The sequence below is a fragment of the Phycodurus eques genome, chromosome 12 (genome assembly GCF_024500275.1).
Source record: "Phycodurus eques isolate BA_2022a chromosome 12, UOR_Pequ_1.1, whole genome shotgun sequence".
NCBI lineage: Eukaryota > Metazoa > Chordata > Actinopteri > Syngnathiformes > Syngnathidae > Phycodurus > Phycodurus eques.
In genome coordinates this window covers 5,225,048-5,241,288 of record NC_084536.1, presented here as the reverse complement: position 1 = coordinate 5,241,288, position 16,241 = coordinate 5,225,048, and the positions used below count along the sequence as shown (strand labels likewise).

At 41.5% G+C, this 16,241-nt stretch overlaps 1 protein-coding gene across 11 annotated transcripts in view; it reads right to left on the bottom strand.

The window, feature by feature from the left end:
- Positions 1-16,241, bottom strand: part of kalrna (kalirin RhoGEF kinase a) — a 204,053-nt gene that overhangs the window by 102,401 nt on the left and 85,411 nt on the right. For all 11 annotated transcript variants that reach the window (XR_009769550.1, XR_009769551.1, XR_009769552.1 and 8 more), the window contains 13 exons: positions 14,872-15,133; positions 13,881-14,047; positions 11,032-11,151; positions 10,584-10,652; positions 9,670-9,819; positions 9,456-9,605; positions 7,064-7,178; positions 5,608-5,723; positions 5,254-5,376; positions 2,868-3,050; positions 2,653-2,774; positions 1,397-1,463; positions 1,077-1,186 (listed from right to left, as the gene is read on the bottom strand). Coding sequence is in view for 8 of the 11 variants with exons in the window: in XM_061691497.1 (XP_061547481.1) it covers positions 1,077-1,186; positions 1,397-1,463; positions 2,653-2,774; positions 2,868-3,050; positions 5,254-5,376; positions 5,608-5,723; positions 7,064-7,178; positions 9,456-9,605; positions 9,670-9,819; positions 10,584-10,652; positions 11,032-11,151; positions 13,881-14,047; positions 14,872-15,133 (1,754 nt within the window). In the remaining 3 variants the exon portion in view is untranslated. The remainder of the gene's footprint in view (positions 1-1,076; positions 1,187-1,396; positions 1,464-2,652; positions 2,775-2,867; positions 3,051-5,253; positions 5,377-5,607; positions 5,724-7,063; positions 7,179-9,455; positions 9,606-9,669; positions 9,820-10,583; positions 10,653-11,031; positions 11,152-13,880; positions 14,048-14,871; positions 15,134-16,241) is intronic.

Here is a 16,241-nt window from a genome sequence, read left to right as displayed (position 1 = left end):
TGCACAAAGCAAGGAGCAGAAAAGTATGTTTGAATGACTTTCGAGTGCCTTAATAAGCCAACAAAAACACCCTTTGGGACGAACTAGAAGTCAGTCGTCAGGCAGTCTTCCAACAATGCTATACTTTGACCCCAAAATGATGCATTTAATTAGAAAAGTGAAGTGAATATTTTGCCATTAAATACAAAACAATAAACAGCGTTAGTAAAAAGAAACATGTTGTGTTTTGCCTTAAAATAAAATAAAATAAAAATGTGGCCACTTCTTTAGCAAAAGTGATAGTGATGATAATATTTAGCCTCAAAAGACCTAAACAAAAAAAAAAAAATCAAAAACAAACAAACAAACAAAAAAAATGTTGCTATTAAAATGATGCATTTTTGCTCAAACAATTTTCCCATGGAAATGTGAAATGTTTTTCCATTCAAAAACTATATTTAGTAGGAAAAAAGCCGAACAAGATCACTATATTTCGTCTCAAATTTGAATATTTTGCTATTACCAATTATCATTGACAGGACAAATTGGCAAACATCACCATAGAAACACTCAAAACTGCCATGAATGTACTTGGCCAGGGAAGTGCCCGTTTCCCACGGAAATGGCTATTTTGCCATCCAAAATTATTTATCAGAAAAAAACTAAGTATCCTATGATTTTTATTGGTTTGTTTCACCCCTAAAACACTTTATTTAAACCATTATATTTAAAGGCTATCCTGTATTCGACAGAAAATATTGATATATGACCTTTGTGCCATTACCAACATCTATGACACTCTCAGAAATATTGTTAAGAATCCTTCAAGAAATGTGATTACAGCTCCCAACCTTTATACTTTTTATAGTGTGTCACATACTACACAATCCTGTACAACAGTGATCCAAAATTCACACAATTTTGAGAGGAGTTGCTCATGGAGAGGTTTAGGATCCACTAATGTTCTTACAAGTTTGAATACGCCTTTGTTTTTCCTTCTACAAACAACAACACGTAATAAAAGGTATTCCATTCTCAAACAGTAATAATACTGTACGTGTAAATGAAAAAAAAAATCATTCTTAAAAGTCCCTCACTTGTTGTGGAAGTCGTAGATCTCCTGCATGTTGCCGAAGATGATGTGCTCCTTGTTGGCAATGGCAGGCGGGATCTCGTCCGCGCCCCTCGTCATCTCACACAAGTATGTCTGGGAAAAACAGGGATGAACATCAGCTAACACTTGCTGCTACAAAAACGCTTCCAGCAAAAACACAGGATCTCCGCCAAGACTTAATTATTTGTCACTTGATGGCTAAGAGGAGGAAAAAAGATCCTACATAAACATAACAAATTACAATCAGAAATATGCTACATAGGATTCTCTAAATTGCTGGCAAATGTGCAATCTGGATCTCACCTCCAGACATTCCTGGAGATCTCTGACGTAGGACTTCTCTGTCTGCAGCAGCTCGGCCATGATGAACCTAAAGAAAGACGTATAAGCCCACTTGAAAAAAGGAAAGAAAGAAAAACTCCTCAAAAAACAAGCTAAAATGTCAAGGAAAAAAGGTTAAAAAGAAAAATTATATGAAACAAAGAAGTGTATTTTTTTGTTTTGCTCTGTGCATATGCATAAGCCATGTCATGATAATCCAAACAGGAAAATGGTAATAACCATAGGACTACAAAAAAGGGAACTTATCACCGAAAGCGGTACTCCTAAGGTTTGTCACACATTTTCATGATTTGTAAGTTTTACTAACAGTTACAAGACTTCGTTTTGCAGTTACAGTAGATGTCAATGATGTCAAAAAGACTTCTGCTGCCAAATGTCCCAGCCTGGAACAGGTTCATTCAAGTACATTGTGAGTTCAGTTAAAACAGGAACCAGTTGTCATGAGCGGTGCCCTGTAGTCCTTTCTGTTGGAGCCTGGTGGCGCTTTGCGCTCCACTCTCCCTGCCTCTCTCTCTTCACAGTAATCAGCATCAATCAGCCCTCATCATCACCTGTATAGAAGCCTGCCAGACCCCGGAAACCTGCTCTTGCGGTACCACGGCTCCTCAGTCTCCACGTAACCTTACTCAATTCCTCGTGTCCTTTCTGACTTCTGTGTCTCTCCTTGTCCTCAGTGTTCCCGCCGTGTTCCTTGCATCCACGCCGGCTAGCCAGCCGCCTGCCCTCGCCACTGCCTGCCACACGTTCCATGCCTCCACAGCCCGCCAGCATATCTCAAGGACCATCTCCATTCCCCTTTTTCAATAAACTTTTCATCACAAGGTCTCTGCCTCCGCCTGCTCTTGGGTCCCGTCTGAATCAACTCGTGGCACCAGTTCTCTTTCTAGTCCCCTGATTGGGCTTCCATTAATAGCATGGTAATACCAGACATACCAGAAAATGGACCACTTTATGTTCAATTGCAAGCTCAGTTAACAGGATCAAGTTCTCTTTACTGAGCCTTCGATTGGGTCTAAGTTAAAACAATGACAATACAATGGCGGAGTGAACCTAGAACATTTAGTAAAAACAGGAAGCAGTTCTTATTCTGATCCACTGATTGGTCCCCATTAATACAATGGTAATACAGTATAAGGCAGAGCGAACCTGGACCAATTTGTATTCACATTGCAGGTTCAGTTAAAGCAATGGTTTGTTTGGCTTGTAGTTGTACTAACTCTTTTTTCCTCGCTGACTTCCTCTTCTCCTCGTTGACCTCATCGTTAGGCTCCCGCAGTTTGATCTCGGGGTCGTCCGATAAGCTGGCGGGAATAATATCCAACTCTAAGTCCTTGTTGTCCTTAGGATGACGAGGAAAACAAAAGTATCCGTGACTAAAAGTTAATCTATACAAGTACAGTATGATGAGCATAACCTTGGAAATATTTCCCACCTCGGAGGAGACGCCCAGGCTTCTCTCCAGGCTTTCCTGGTACTTGGCCATTCGCAAGGAGAAGTCACGATAGCGGCGGTCTACAGTGCTCACCCAGCGCTTCAGCTCCAAAATATGGACATGGCCTTTCTCCACCAGGTTGTCGGCCAACTGGATGAGGAGCTTCACCTTCTCCTTTGTTTGCTGTTGATATAAACCACATAATCGTTAGCTCAATATTTTGTTTGATAGGTACTGAGCACTCAAAATGGGCTAAAAATTGTATCTTCTTCCCTTTTGATGAATTGTGACATTTTTCTACTTTACCATTAGGTAGAGCAGCTACACTCTCATGCAAGGACTCCCAAACTGAGTGCCCAATGTTAAAAGCCACAAATGTCTTTTAGGCCCACCCTGGAGAAGGAAAGAAGTTGGATTAAATTGGAATTGTAGAAGTTGGAAAAGTTGAATTTGACGTGAGCATCATGCTTCCCTCTTCAGTTCCTTTTGTAAAATAATGATTTTATTCTTGTAATATTATTCATTATTATTATAATTTTATTTTTTTTTCTCATAAAAATACAACTTTATTCTTGTTCTAAAAACAAATGCTATTTTTCTTGTAAGCGTACAAGAAGTTTTGGAAGTAAAATGTATTTTTTTTTCAGTGTCGCCCTAAAAAGTGTGATGGTGTCACTTACTGCAATTACAGTTTTATATAGTGCGCCCTAGTGTAATTTGTACTCCTCTTTATTATGCTTGCATTATTAAAACTGATGCCTTTGTTGGCTCTAAATCCAGCTATGTTTTGACTCTGTTTTTTTTTTTTTGAGGATGTGTATGGAGAAGAGGGCATTCGCCAACTCTGTCACTTTGTAGGGTGAGTGCAGTGTCGGATACCTCCCTGAAAAGGTTTTGGAAAGACTATTATAATTGTGCTTTCATCCGCTTGTGTACTCTACACTGTGTATGTGAAATATCCAAAACATGACCTTTATATAGATTGAGGTCATCTATCACCGTTACTTTCAACTTCAACAACATGTTTATTGTTTTGTTAGGGGCACAACTGCACTGCATCACACCGAGCAGTGAGCACTGTTTGTAATATTTGACGCACACTAAATAAGGGTAACCAAAATATGAGAAACAGGTCCCAGTACGCCATTGCACAGTTTCACTTCAACGACGAGAATCACATACTGTATGCTGGCAGACAACCACAATGTATCTGGCGTTCCTCTGCTGTTTGATAATTAATATACCTATGTGACAGTGTCAATCGAAAATGGGCATTATCTTTTGACTAGACTTCACACCGATCTGATCGGCGTTATCGGTATCGGCCGATAATTAGCATTATATGCCGATCGGCTGATCGGCTTTCATGTCATAAGTCGCCGGTCCGATCAATGACGTCATCGATCGGCTCCGCACAAGACATTTACCTCCGCGTCTTCGTCGCGTACGAATCCAAAAGCTAGTTTATTTTTAGCCTTGTCACGTGTCTTGTTGCGCAGTACTGTAACTATCTGACGGCCAATAAAGTTTTTCAATCTTGTCGGTGAAAAAACACGTCATCGGTGTGGGACTATTTTGCGGTGTCTCAGACAAACAACACGTAAGTTATTTGCAGTTTGTGCACAACTGAAGTACGTCGTGGGGGAACGTCATCTAAATGCTTCAACACAAATTTGATCGAGCACCTGAAGAATGTACACAAGGAGCATGCCGCGTTCAAGCAACGCAGCATGGGGGTGAAAAAAAAAAAGACTCAATTTAATTACAGTAAGTTAACACCCATTATTTCTGTCAGTTCTGATGTTGATTTGACCTAAACATATGTCAGTGGCCAATCCTTGAATGCCCCCGAGATGTCATTGGTGTTTTAACTTTTGTCTAAAATGCTAATCATAATAATTTGAGCTGGGATGGGCTCCAGCACGCCCGCAACCCTTGTGAGGATAAGCTGTACAGAAAATGGATGGAATGATGGATACAGTATAAAGAATATATACAATAAATGAACCAGTCATGTAAATAGACACATTGCTCCATCTAGTGATCGCTTATCTTTTCTTTTAAAACTGGGTGATCGGTGATTGGCCCCAAAAATCCTGATCGTGGAGAGCCTACTTTTAACATGGAAATGTTTCTTTTTTATTTGACCTCATTAGATCAGATGTGGCCTTCGATTGGCAACCAGTTCACGGAGTCCCTGCCTCTCACCCAAAGATAGCTGGGATAGGCTCCAGCACGCCTGCAACCCTAATGAGGATAAGTGGTATGGAAAATGGATGGATGGATAGAGCAGATGAGCAGGTGTACCTAATGAAGTGGCTAGGTAAGACAATGGCAACAGACACATGCACGCTCACACACACACACACACACACACACGATGTACCTTGGCAGTGAATCTAAAGTGATGATGGTCATTGAGGAGCTGCTGTGTTTCCTTGCTGCTGTCACCAGATGACACGTGCGTGGCCAGGTAAACCTCACCCGTCTCCTGGATCCATTCTAGAGCCTGCGAGCACACGCGCGCGCACACACACACACACACATACACACACAAAGACAGACACAGACACAATATTTATTATATGATAGTTGGTCTGAAAAAACTTTTCCCATCATAAAATACACCAGATGTCCCTTTAGTGCTGCACTTTAGTTGAAAGTTTGCATGCGGACACATGCGAGCGCTCGCATGCACACACACACACGCACACACACACGCACACAGACACACAAACACCTTCTTGGCGCTGCGTTCAAAGACAAGGTACTGCTGACATTGGTCCAGTCTTCTCTTCTTCAGAGTCCAGAAATGCAGGACTCTGTTCTCTCTCTGCAGCAGCTCATTCAGAATAGCTGAACAAAAAACAAAGGTCTTTTCTTGATTGATTTTTTTGCTTTGGGTTGCGAGACAAAATTGTAGTTTCGGGCAAGCTTCATATACGCCGCCGTATCCTCACTAGTGTGCTGGCGCCTATCCCAGCTGACTCTGGTCATGGAGGCAGGGTACACCCTGAACTGGTCGCCAGCCAATCGCAGGGCACACATTCAACATCTGTGAGGCAGATGTGTTAACCAGTCGTCCACCGTGCCACCAAGATACCATATACTATTTGTATTAATTTCGTTCCCTCACCCTATGACACAATCAATAATTTAATCGAAAAAGAATCGGATCAAAAAGCAGTATCGATCCTGGGACCAAAATCCCTAAATTATTTTAAATTCCCATCCCTATTCCTGGATGGGCATGGATTGGCGAAACCTCCTGCACACACATGCTTACAGTGATAATGAGTTATTGTCTAACTTATTATTACAACATTTGCCAATATCATTTCTATTGTTGCTTTTATGCTTACTCACTTCTGTATCCGGCCGGTGGTGGTACTTACCGTGTTTGTGTCCGGATTGACATGAGTCGTTAGACTTTGGACTTTGTTAATTTAGCATTTAGACTTTTCCATTATCCTTGTTTTCCTTTGTTTTTGGAATTAAATATAATTGTTCATATACTCCTGCACTACTGCGTTGCCTCCCTGCTTCCCTGCACTTGGGTCCTCCATGTTTTTGCCTTGCCTTCCTCGCCTTCGACCACCCCAAAACGTGACAGTTGAAAGAAAAACAATTGATGTGCCACGGTTGTAAGTTCCTGAACGCACCCTGTGTATCTCAACCAAAGTTTAGTGTAAAACTAAACGTACAACAAAATGAATTACACACGTTGTATATTTTTAAATATAAGACACACGTTTTGGAGCTCGCCAGCTTAATGCTGACACTCAATGCAAAAGCCTATTGACGGGCTGGGTAAAATTACCATTAGATCACAGGATGGATTTACGGTCCCTTCAAATAACGAATATTCACACACAAATATTGTAACACATACAGAAGGGTAATATAACAATACTCTCAGGCATATATTCTTCCTAATCTGTGAAAAAGAGTATTATGGTATTAAAGTTTCTTCTTCTACCCCTTTTTAGCTTACAGAAACGTGTAGTTAAAATGTTAGATGGTCCAAATTGGTCATTATCCACTGCTTGTATCGAGAAGGTAACCAAATGGAAATTTGCCAAACGGTTCAGAATCATTAACTTTAGAACCGGTTGTCGACAGGATCCGGTTTTCAAATCCTATCCCTTGGTACAAGTTTTTCTGGTTGACTAAATAAATATGTGTCGTCATTCTACCTTTGACCTGCTGCTCAGGCCCTCTGGCATGACTCGCAGCTCCTGGGATGCTCACGTTGTTTCTGTGGATGTACTTGAGGAAAACCTCTGCATTCCTCCGGGCCAGTGTGCACGCCTAAGGACCAATAACATGGTAATTAAAAAAGCTAACATACCGTAAATTCTCGTGTATAATGTGCATTATTTTCCCCACAAAATTGTCAACAGTCAATAGTGTGCATTATACATAGGTACAGGGAAAATTGAAACAATCTTCACATTTTATAAATGTATGCCGCCATCTGGAGGTGTTGAAAAAACTGTACACTTTCATTCCAATAAGCCATCGCCACCTAATTAATTATATGATCACGACATATTATTAGGCAATATTTTATCATATGGTTTGGTATAGTACAGTATGCATAGTATCATAATGTCACTTATCTTTCTCTATTTATATTATTTACATTGTTTCGTATCATATATTACCTATTACCTATTATATCATATATTAGGGCCAAGGCTTCATTCTGTCATGTCATTTGATAGCACAATACATAGCAATATATGACATCATATGATCTTACCTTATCTTACATACAATATTTCATTTTTTATTTTTGATATCACATAGTGATTGAGATATGATATGTATGCAGGCTTGGAAACTGTGATGTAAACCCATTTGAATCCCAAACGTATCCAGATTGGGCAACCCCAATTCCAATGAATTTGGGACATTGTGTTACACAAATAAAAACAGGATACAATGATTTGCAAATCATGTTCAACCAATATTTAATTGAACAAATAATCATTAACTTTAATGTTATGGCTGTAACACGTTCCCAAAAAGCTGGGACAGGTGGCAAAAAAGACTGAGAAAGTTGTCATCAAACACCTGTTTGGAACATCCCACAGGTGAACAGGCTAATTGGGAACAGGTGGGTGCCATGGTTGGGTATAAAAGGAGCTTCCCTGAATTGCTCAGTCATTCACAAGCAAAGATGGGGCGAGGTTCACCTCTTTGTGAACAAGTGCGTGAGAAAATAGTTGAACAGTTTAAGGACAATGTTCCTCAATGTACAATTGCAAGGAATTTAGGGATTTCATCATCTACGGTCCATAATATCATCAAATGGTTCACAGAATCTGGAGGAATCACTGCATGTAAGCGGCAAGGCCATAAACCAACATTGAATGCCCGTGACCTTCGATCCCTCAGGCGGCACCGCATCAAAAACCGACCGACATCAATGTGTAAAGGATATCACCACTTGGGCTCAGGAACACTTCAGAAAACCAATGTCAGTAAATACAGTTTGGCACTACATCCGTAAGTGCAACCTGAAACTCTACTCTGCAAAGCAAAAGCCATTTATCAACTACACCCAGAAACGCAGCCGGCTTCTCTGGACCCGAGCTCATCTAAGACGGACTGATGCAAAGTGGAAAAGTGTTCTGTGGGCCGACGAGTCCACATTTCAAATTGTTTTTGGAAATTGTGGACGTCGTGTCCTCCGGGCCAAAGAGGAAAAGAACCATCCGGACTGTTATGGACGCAAAGTTCAAAAGCCAGGATCTGTGATGTTATGGGGCTGTGTTAGTGCCAGTGGCATGGGTAACTTACACATCGGTGAAGGCACCATTAATGCTGAAAGGTACATACAGGTTTTGGAGAAACATATGCTGCCATCCAAGCAACGTCTTTTTCATGGACACCCCTGCTTATTTCAGCAAGACAATGCCTTCTGCACGTGTTACAACAGCGTGGCTTCGTAGTAATAGAGTGCGGGTAATAGACTGGCCTGCCTGCAGTCCAGACCTGTCTCCCATTTAAAATGTGTGGTGCATTATGAAGCATAAACGGAGACCCCGGACTGTTGAAAAGCTAAAGCTGTAAATCCAGCAAGAATGGGAAAGAATTCCACCTACAAAGCTTCAACAATTAGTGTCCTCAGTTCCCAAACGTTTAATGAATGTTGTTAAAAGAAAAGGTGATGTAACACAGTGGTAAACATGACCCTGTCCCAGTTTTTTTGGAACACGTTGCAGGCATAAAATTCTAAGTTAATCATTATTTGCTAAAAACAATCAAATTTATCAGTCGAACATTAAATATTTTGTATTTGTAGTGTATTCAATTAAATATAGGTTGAACATCATTTGAAAATCATTGTATTCTGTTTTTATTTATGTTTAACACAACGTCCCAACTTCATTGGAATTGGGGTTGTAGTTACCTAAATAAAGACATTTAACATGTTCAGACACTAATATCACAAATTTTGTAATTTGTCACATTTGTTTAGGATATTATTACATTATTTTGCCCAGGATGCTAAAGGTGAAAATATCATATAGAGGTCATGTTATCTCGTCTACAGTGAAATCTGAGGAGCGGACTGACCTTGAGGAAGGCTTCTTTCTGTTCCAGGTGTTTGCTGATAAGAGGCACGAGGTGGTCACAGTCGGCCGGCGTTCCCACTTTTTCGTGAGTTCCGCACCAATCCTCGTCCCTTCGGTATTCCTGCTCCAGGCTTTCCAAAACGCTGCAAACCTGGATGTAGTCACAGCACCCAGATTAGCGATGATCTAAGTGAGTCAGACACCTGCAAGTGTACCTGTTCGGAGGTCTTGTAGAAGGCCACCGAGGCGTTGACGAGCTTCAGGCGGTCCTCCATCTTCAGCATCAGTTGCTGCCAGTGGACTGCCACCTTCTCAGCACAGCTGCGAATGGCCTCTGGGTCATAGTGGCCGGCCTGAAGCATCATCTGCAAGGGTAGCCCAATAGATACGTTCACTGAATTTTGTAGAACACACTGAGCTGAACTTGTGAGAAAGTTTAAGTCAATCGGCAGGGAAAAAAAGTGCATTATGAACAGCGAGGATGTACGTTGTGCTAAATTTGAGCGAATCTGCAATTATTGGTTCAAGAAGGATATCAGGGTCCGAAAAAGACAGGAAAAGTCAACCGCCAATCGATAGACTGCAGAGAAAAGTAATAGCACGCTACAAACAGCTGGACGCACGGTGGTACATTTTTGTATTTCGGCATGTATCACTTGAAAAGGGGCAGGGAAAGTCGGTTGGATTGATGGGGTGAGGCATGTGGTCTGCTGTCTAACGCGAAGTAAAGCATAGATGCAAAATGTTTGCGCTTTTGCATTCATTGGTTCAGGAGGAGTAACAGTGACAGTCACAGGAAAAGTCAAGTCTTAGTTAAGGGGTGAGGGACATGGCCATCTGTCACAATTTTGAGAGTAAAACAAGCGACACCATGCAGCAAATGGCTTAGGAAATGAATTGCATGCTCTGTACAATGGGAATGAACCTTATGCTTATTAATCTAAAAACATATAGTAAAGATGCAAAAACACACATTTGAAGATACATGCTTTTCATTATACAAATGCAGCAAAGATGCATTTTCCGATGAAAAGCATGAATCCCCCCATTGTGTGTTTTTTTTTCTCATGTTCTCCAAAGACAAGATGAAAATTTCTACCGAATTTTAAATAGTTGATTAAAAGCTTACCTCTGCTTTCTGCTGGACTTGCAGAGCACTCTGATGGGTCTTCTGGAGGGAGTTAGCGTGGAAAAGAGACTAAAGCATAGGAAAAGAGGGGAAATAATGGGAAATAACTTGTTAATGAATTGACTGAAATGGGACAACATTGTTATTTGATTCAATGTGTACCTCATATTGTGGTTGAAATGTATGCCAGTGTGCGTGTGTGCGTGTGTGTGTGTGTGTGGGGGGGGGGGTGTGGGGGGGTGTGGGTGTGGGTGTGCGTGCACACGCATGTGTTTTAAGTTCAAAAGAGTGTGTGGGTGTATAACAGATTTCACATCTGCTACTGTTGAAAACATGCAGAAACAATTATTGCTCAAAGTACAGTTAGATTGGCAGCAGCCTTCATTTTATGCGTGTGGGTGTTGCGTGTTTATTGTGTGTGAGTGAGTGTGTATGCATGTGCACACACCTCAATTGCCATCTGGAACTGTTCGTGCTCCCTCTGCAGCTGCTCCGCCTCAGACAACGAGCTGGCATTCACCATGCTGGCGTTCAACATGGACTCGCCATTACGGATCCATCCGAGCACCTCCAGGGTACAAAGGAGGGATGATGAGTGATGTCATCAGCAAGACCACTCTGTTCACTATTAAAATGCTAAATGCTCAATCTTAGGCTTAATGATTCGGCTTGGCAGTGCCACAGTGATCGCCGGCCGGCTTGGGCTCACTACCGCTTAAATCCCGGAAATGTCAAACCAGTGGCCAATGGTCGGCCACTTATGAAAACTAGTTGCCAAACCCCGCACATTGCGCGACAGTTCAGTCAGTTTTGGCCATGTCCCGTGCGGCAGGCAAACATGCATGTTTTTGGAATTAAAAAGGACATTGGATGAACACAAAGAAATTTTGGGCAGGTTTTCCATCCATTGTATTTCTGCAGCTCCAACTCAAAATTAGCAAATTCTGTGTAGTATGATACATTTGAGTTGGTCAAACTCATTGTTATCAAATACAGCCAAAATAAAATATGAACAATTTCAAGTCTTCAATAATCTATACTGAACAAAAATATGAACGCAACACTTTTGTTTTTGCTCCCATTTTTCGTGAGCTGGACTCAACGATCTAAAACTTTTTCTACATACACAAAAGGCTCAAATATTGTTCACAATAATTTACATAATTTACCCCTCTTCTCCTAAAAAAAAAGGAGAGTGTGCGTATCCTCTCCTGTGTATTAAAATAATAAATTGAGTAATCAAAAAGGAGTCAAAGTTTTTGATATCCTCTTTCTATTTATTACAAATACCACACATACAAAATTTATGCATGAACCTTTATCGCATTGGGCTGAGTGTAGGTTACTGTATGAACACATTTGTTGAGTTCTAAAAAATACATGGTATTAACCTTGTGGGGTGATCATAGTGAGCCATGTGTCCTCCCATCACCCCTGAGAGAGCAACGTCACCCATGATCGCAGCGATTCTCTCCTCGAACGGGGTGAGGCCATCCGCGCCGGTTCTTGCGCCTTTTTTTGGCCACACTTCGGCGGTGGGCAGCTGTCCTCCGCTTCACATCCACCTTAATGTCTGACCACTTCTTTTTTAGTTCAGCATGCGCGCTATTTTGTCTCCACAGCATTGACAACCGCACACGCGCTGTCCCATTCACTCCTCTTTCGCATGTTGTTAAGCTTTGCTCATTTTCCTTTTTTTCTGACCATGCAGAGATCGGCATCTCAGGTGCAGGGTTCATTTGAATATGATTTGCATATACAAATATGGGCGTGGACAGGGAATATTTTTGTGCGTAAGGCGTTTTCTAGATTTGAGCGTACGCCATGTTTTAGGAGGAAATCCATGCAAGTCTTTGCACATGAGGTCCCTGCTCACGAAAAATGGGAGTGTTGCGTTTTTATTTTTGTTCAGTGTAAAAACACCATGCATGTTTTTGCAATGTGGGAGGAAACTGGAGTACCTGGAGAAACAGTGAGAACATGCAAACTGCACACAGAAGGCCAGAGCCCAGATTTTAACCCACAATCTCTGAACTGTGAGGCAGATGTGCTAACCAGTCATCCACTGTGCCAGCACCACAGCCTGGGCCTCTCTATGAGTGGTCCCAGAGGTTTGGGAGCCCGAATTCAAAATGTATTAAGTTCATGAATGTCAAATTAAAACTATTAGCTATTATTCAGCTATTCAATTCATCAAGAAGTACATGCAAAGAGTAAGCTATTGATAGATTTGTTTTAGAAAATTGCATTCAAGAAAGGCTTGAGTCATTTTTTGAGTGCTGGAGAAAGCCAAAGTACCCAGAAAAAAGCCAAACACATCACTGAGAGAATATGCAAAACCCAATGTGCAAAACCCAGAAGTGCGATGTGCAAAAATGCTCAATTAAAATTAGGATTGTCGGCTTTGGTTTAAGGTTACTTTATACTCGCACGGCGGTGACCGCGCTGACGTCACTGCGGCTGTCCTGCGCGTAATTTGCCTTTATACTCGAGCGCAACCCACGCGCGCAGTTTTTGAAAATGTACTGCAGTTCGCCTCCAAGTCAGGGGTGTCACTACGGCTGGTAATGGGTAGGACACCACAGCGTGGAGTTTCCTCTGCATTTTTTGGGCAATTTCCTTTCCTTTCAGTAACAAGGAACAAAGCAACAACTATGGCGACCGTGGAACAGTGTCTGCTAGAACAAATGGACCTAGATGACCAGGTGATACGTTTAATTGTGCTGCAAAATCGATCGAGAAGGCGGCGGCGGAGATGGTATGTAGAAACCAAGGGGCACGCTGAGTACGTCATCACAGCATGTGACTAAAACGAACCAATCACGAGAGATGATTTTCGCGGTGTTCAACAATTTTTGCCGTCAAGCTACGCAGAGGGGCTGCGCGGGGCAATTCGTCGGTCACGTGATGCAATGCGGACGTTGTCGGCCGCGCGACCGCGGGAGTATAAAGAGGCCTTTACACTCTACTAATCAATTCTTGCTACTTTAGGATTATTATTTTAGAATTCAATTAGCGTTTTCTTGCGGTTCCTCACAGTTCTGTGTCCACAGATAAAACTACTTCCTCAGAAATTCAGACCAGGATTCACAGAAGTGAGACTAATGAAGACAGCGGTGTGTTTATTAGTACTTTGCCATAAAAGCACATCAATAATTCAGTTGCCTCCATCTGCAACGGCAACAGTAGCAATGTGTTTCCTATAGGCGCTTGTCACACAAAGAGCTGCAACTGCTTTTTTTTATGGCAAAGAGCAAGTGCCATTTAATTGTGCTTCCATACAAGAGATGCGTGTACCTGTTTGACCTCGGCCTGCAAGTGACGCAGTTGCAGGCTTTGCTCCAGTCGAGTATGCGTGTGCTGGGCACTGAGCTCCACTTCCTGCTGCTTCTCGTGCAGGAACTCCAGCAGTTCCTGGACCTGAGAGGCCAAGTCCATGTCCTTCTCCCCCGTCAGCTCGATGCCTGGCAGACACAATTGTCAAAATCACTCAAGGTGATTTGTTGTGAGCACCGCTATGACCCTAACGAGGAAAGGCTATATAGAAAATGGATGGATGGATTATTTTGCCATTCCATCCATCCATTTTCTGAACCGCTTATCCTCACTAGGGTCGTGGGTGTGCTGGCACCTAACCCAGCCGAATTCAGGCGAGTGGCGGGGTACACCCTGAACTGGTCGCCAGCCGAATCGCAGGGCACAAATAGACAAACAACCATCGACACTCACATTCATACCTACGGACAATTTAGAGTCTTCAATTAACCTGCGAACGTGTTTTGGGAATGATGGAGAAACCCGGAGTACCCAGAGAATACCCACGCAGGCACGGAGTGAACATGCAAACTCCACACAGGGAGGTCGAATTTGAACGCAGGACCTAAGAACTGTGAGGCAGATGTGTTACCAGTCGGTCACCGTGACACCCGATTTTGTTATCATTATTCTTATGTTATTATTTATTTTGCTTTATATTCCATCTTTATCTACAGCACTTTGTTGCAGCTGCAGTTGTCTTTTTTTAAGAGCTTTATAATTAAAGTTGAAATCTAAGACGAGAAAACAGACATTGCTAATCCATTTATTGATCATTAAGAATACTGTTCATCATTCATATCAGCAGTTTCATTGCCTCATCACTATTTCTTTACCAGCAGAGGGTGCAACTCATTCAGTAGTTGGCTGCCTATCGTGTTCATTTAACTGTCTAAAATCAATTAATAATCAATGATCAAAGCAATTTGTTGCCTTCAAAAAAGAGCAATGTCAAGTGGGTGAAGACTCTTACCTGAGGCCTGCACCTCCATGATGTACTGGTGCAAGTCCTGGCCCTGCTGCATCACTTCATAGGTCATGTTGTTCATGGCCGCCTTTCTCTCAGCGTGCCTCTTCAGCCTCTGTTCAGCCAGGCCAATGTCCTCCGCCCCGCCAGAGGGGGCGCTACTGCTTCCGCCGCTACCACCGCTACTGGCGCTGCTGCTGCTTGAGCGACCCACGTCGTTCAGCTGACGAGACAGGTCCTCGTTCCAGGCGTCTAACTCGGCCGTCACCTGAGCAAACGGATCATTTTAATATTCCATACTTGTTTGTACAATGGAAGCATAATGACAGCAACCAGCAGAGTTAAATGCTTTGTTGCCTATAGGGGCATTTATAGATGAAAAATACAGTAAAATGAACACAAAAATATTAACAGGAGAGAACAGGCAGTGAGAGGAGTATTGTACACGCTTAAGAAAATATTCATACATTCATTTTTACAAAAATATGATTAAAATAAATGTTGAAAAAGTAAGAAAACAAAAATAATATTTCCAATTGTTAACTAACAAGGCATTTAATGTTGAACAATTTGGGGAAAAAGTTAACAGGAACTTGAATAATGTAACAGTGCTTAACTTCTTTTTACAATGAAATAACAATTAAAAATGTTGCTTTTTTTTTTCTGTGAGGCACGTCTTTGCGGTTAGGCACCCGCGGATTTATTATGTTTTGTGGGGGGGTACTGATCCCTGTTTTTCATGTAAAACGCTGATTAGCGGTATGTCCCTGCTTCTTCAAGATTTTTTGTGGGTTTAATCTCTTTTTTTTCTAATGCAATTATAATTGGCCGTCAATTTTTGTGGATATACTCTATTTGTGGTTGGGCCCCTGTACTCCACGAATAACGGGGATCCACAGTAGTTCGGTCTGAATTGCTGGTTTCTTAATTTCAAGGAAAATCTAAAAACGATTCAAATCTGAATTAAAAAGTGGATAAAAAACTAAATAATCCTCATCCTTCAATGATATCATGAGGGGAAATTCAGGTGTTACAGCAACACAAAGCAGATTGTTCAAAAAAAAAAAAAAAAGAAATCCAATAAAAATACTTAGTAAGGATATAAATTACTATAAAATTACTTTTTTTTTTTTTAACCGCAGACAAAAACAGAGCAGCAGATAAAATGTTTTGATTCTCTAATTGGTTAAAATTATGTTTTTGGATTGCTTCATATATTCAGTTTTAGTCATGTCCATGCCCTTCCTGTTTACTTCCTGGTTTGATTATTACACCAGCCCATTTAGGCAACAAATTAGTCTGCTCCGAACTGTTAATAGTGATTAATTATTCATTTAATATTAATTTAAATAACAATCTATACATTGGATAGTTTA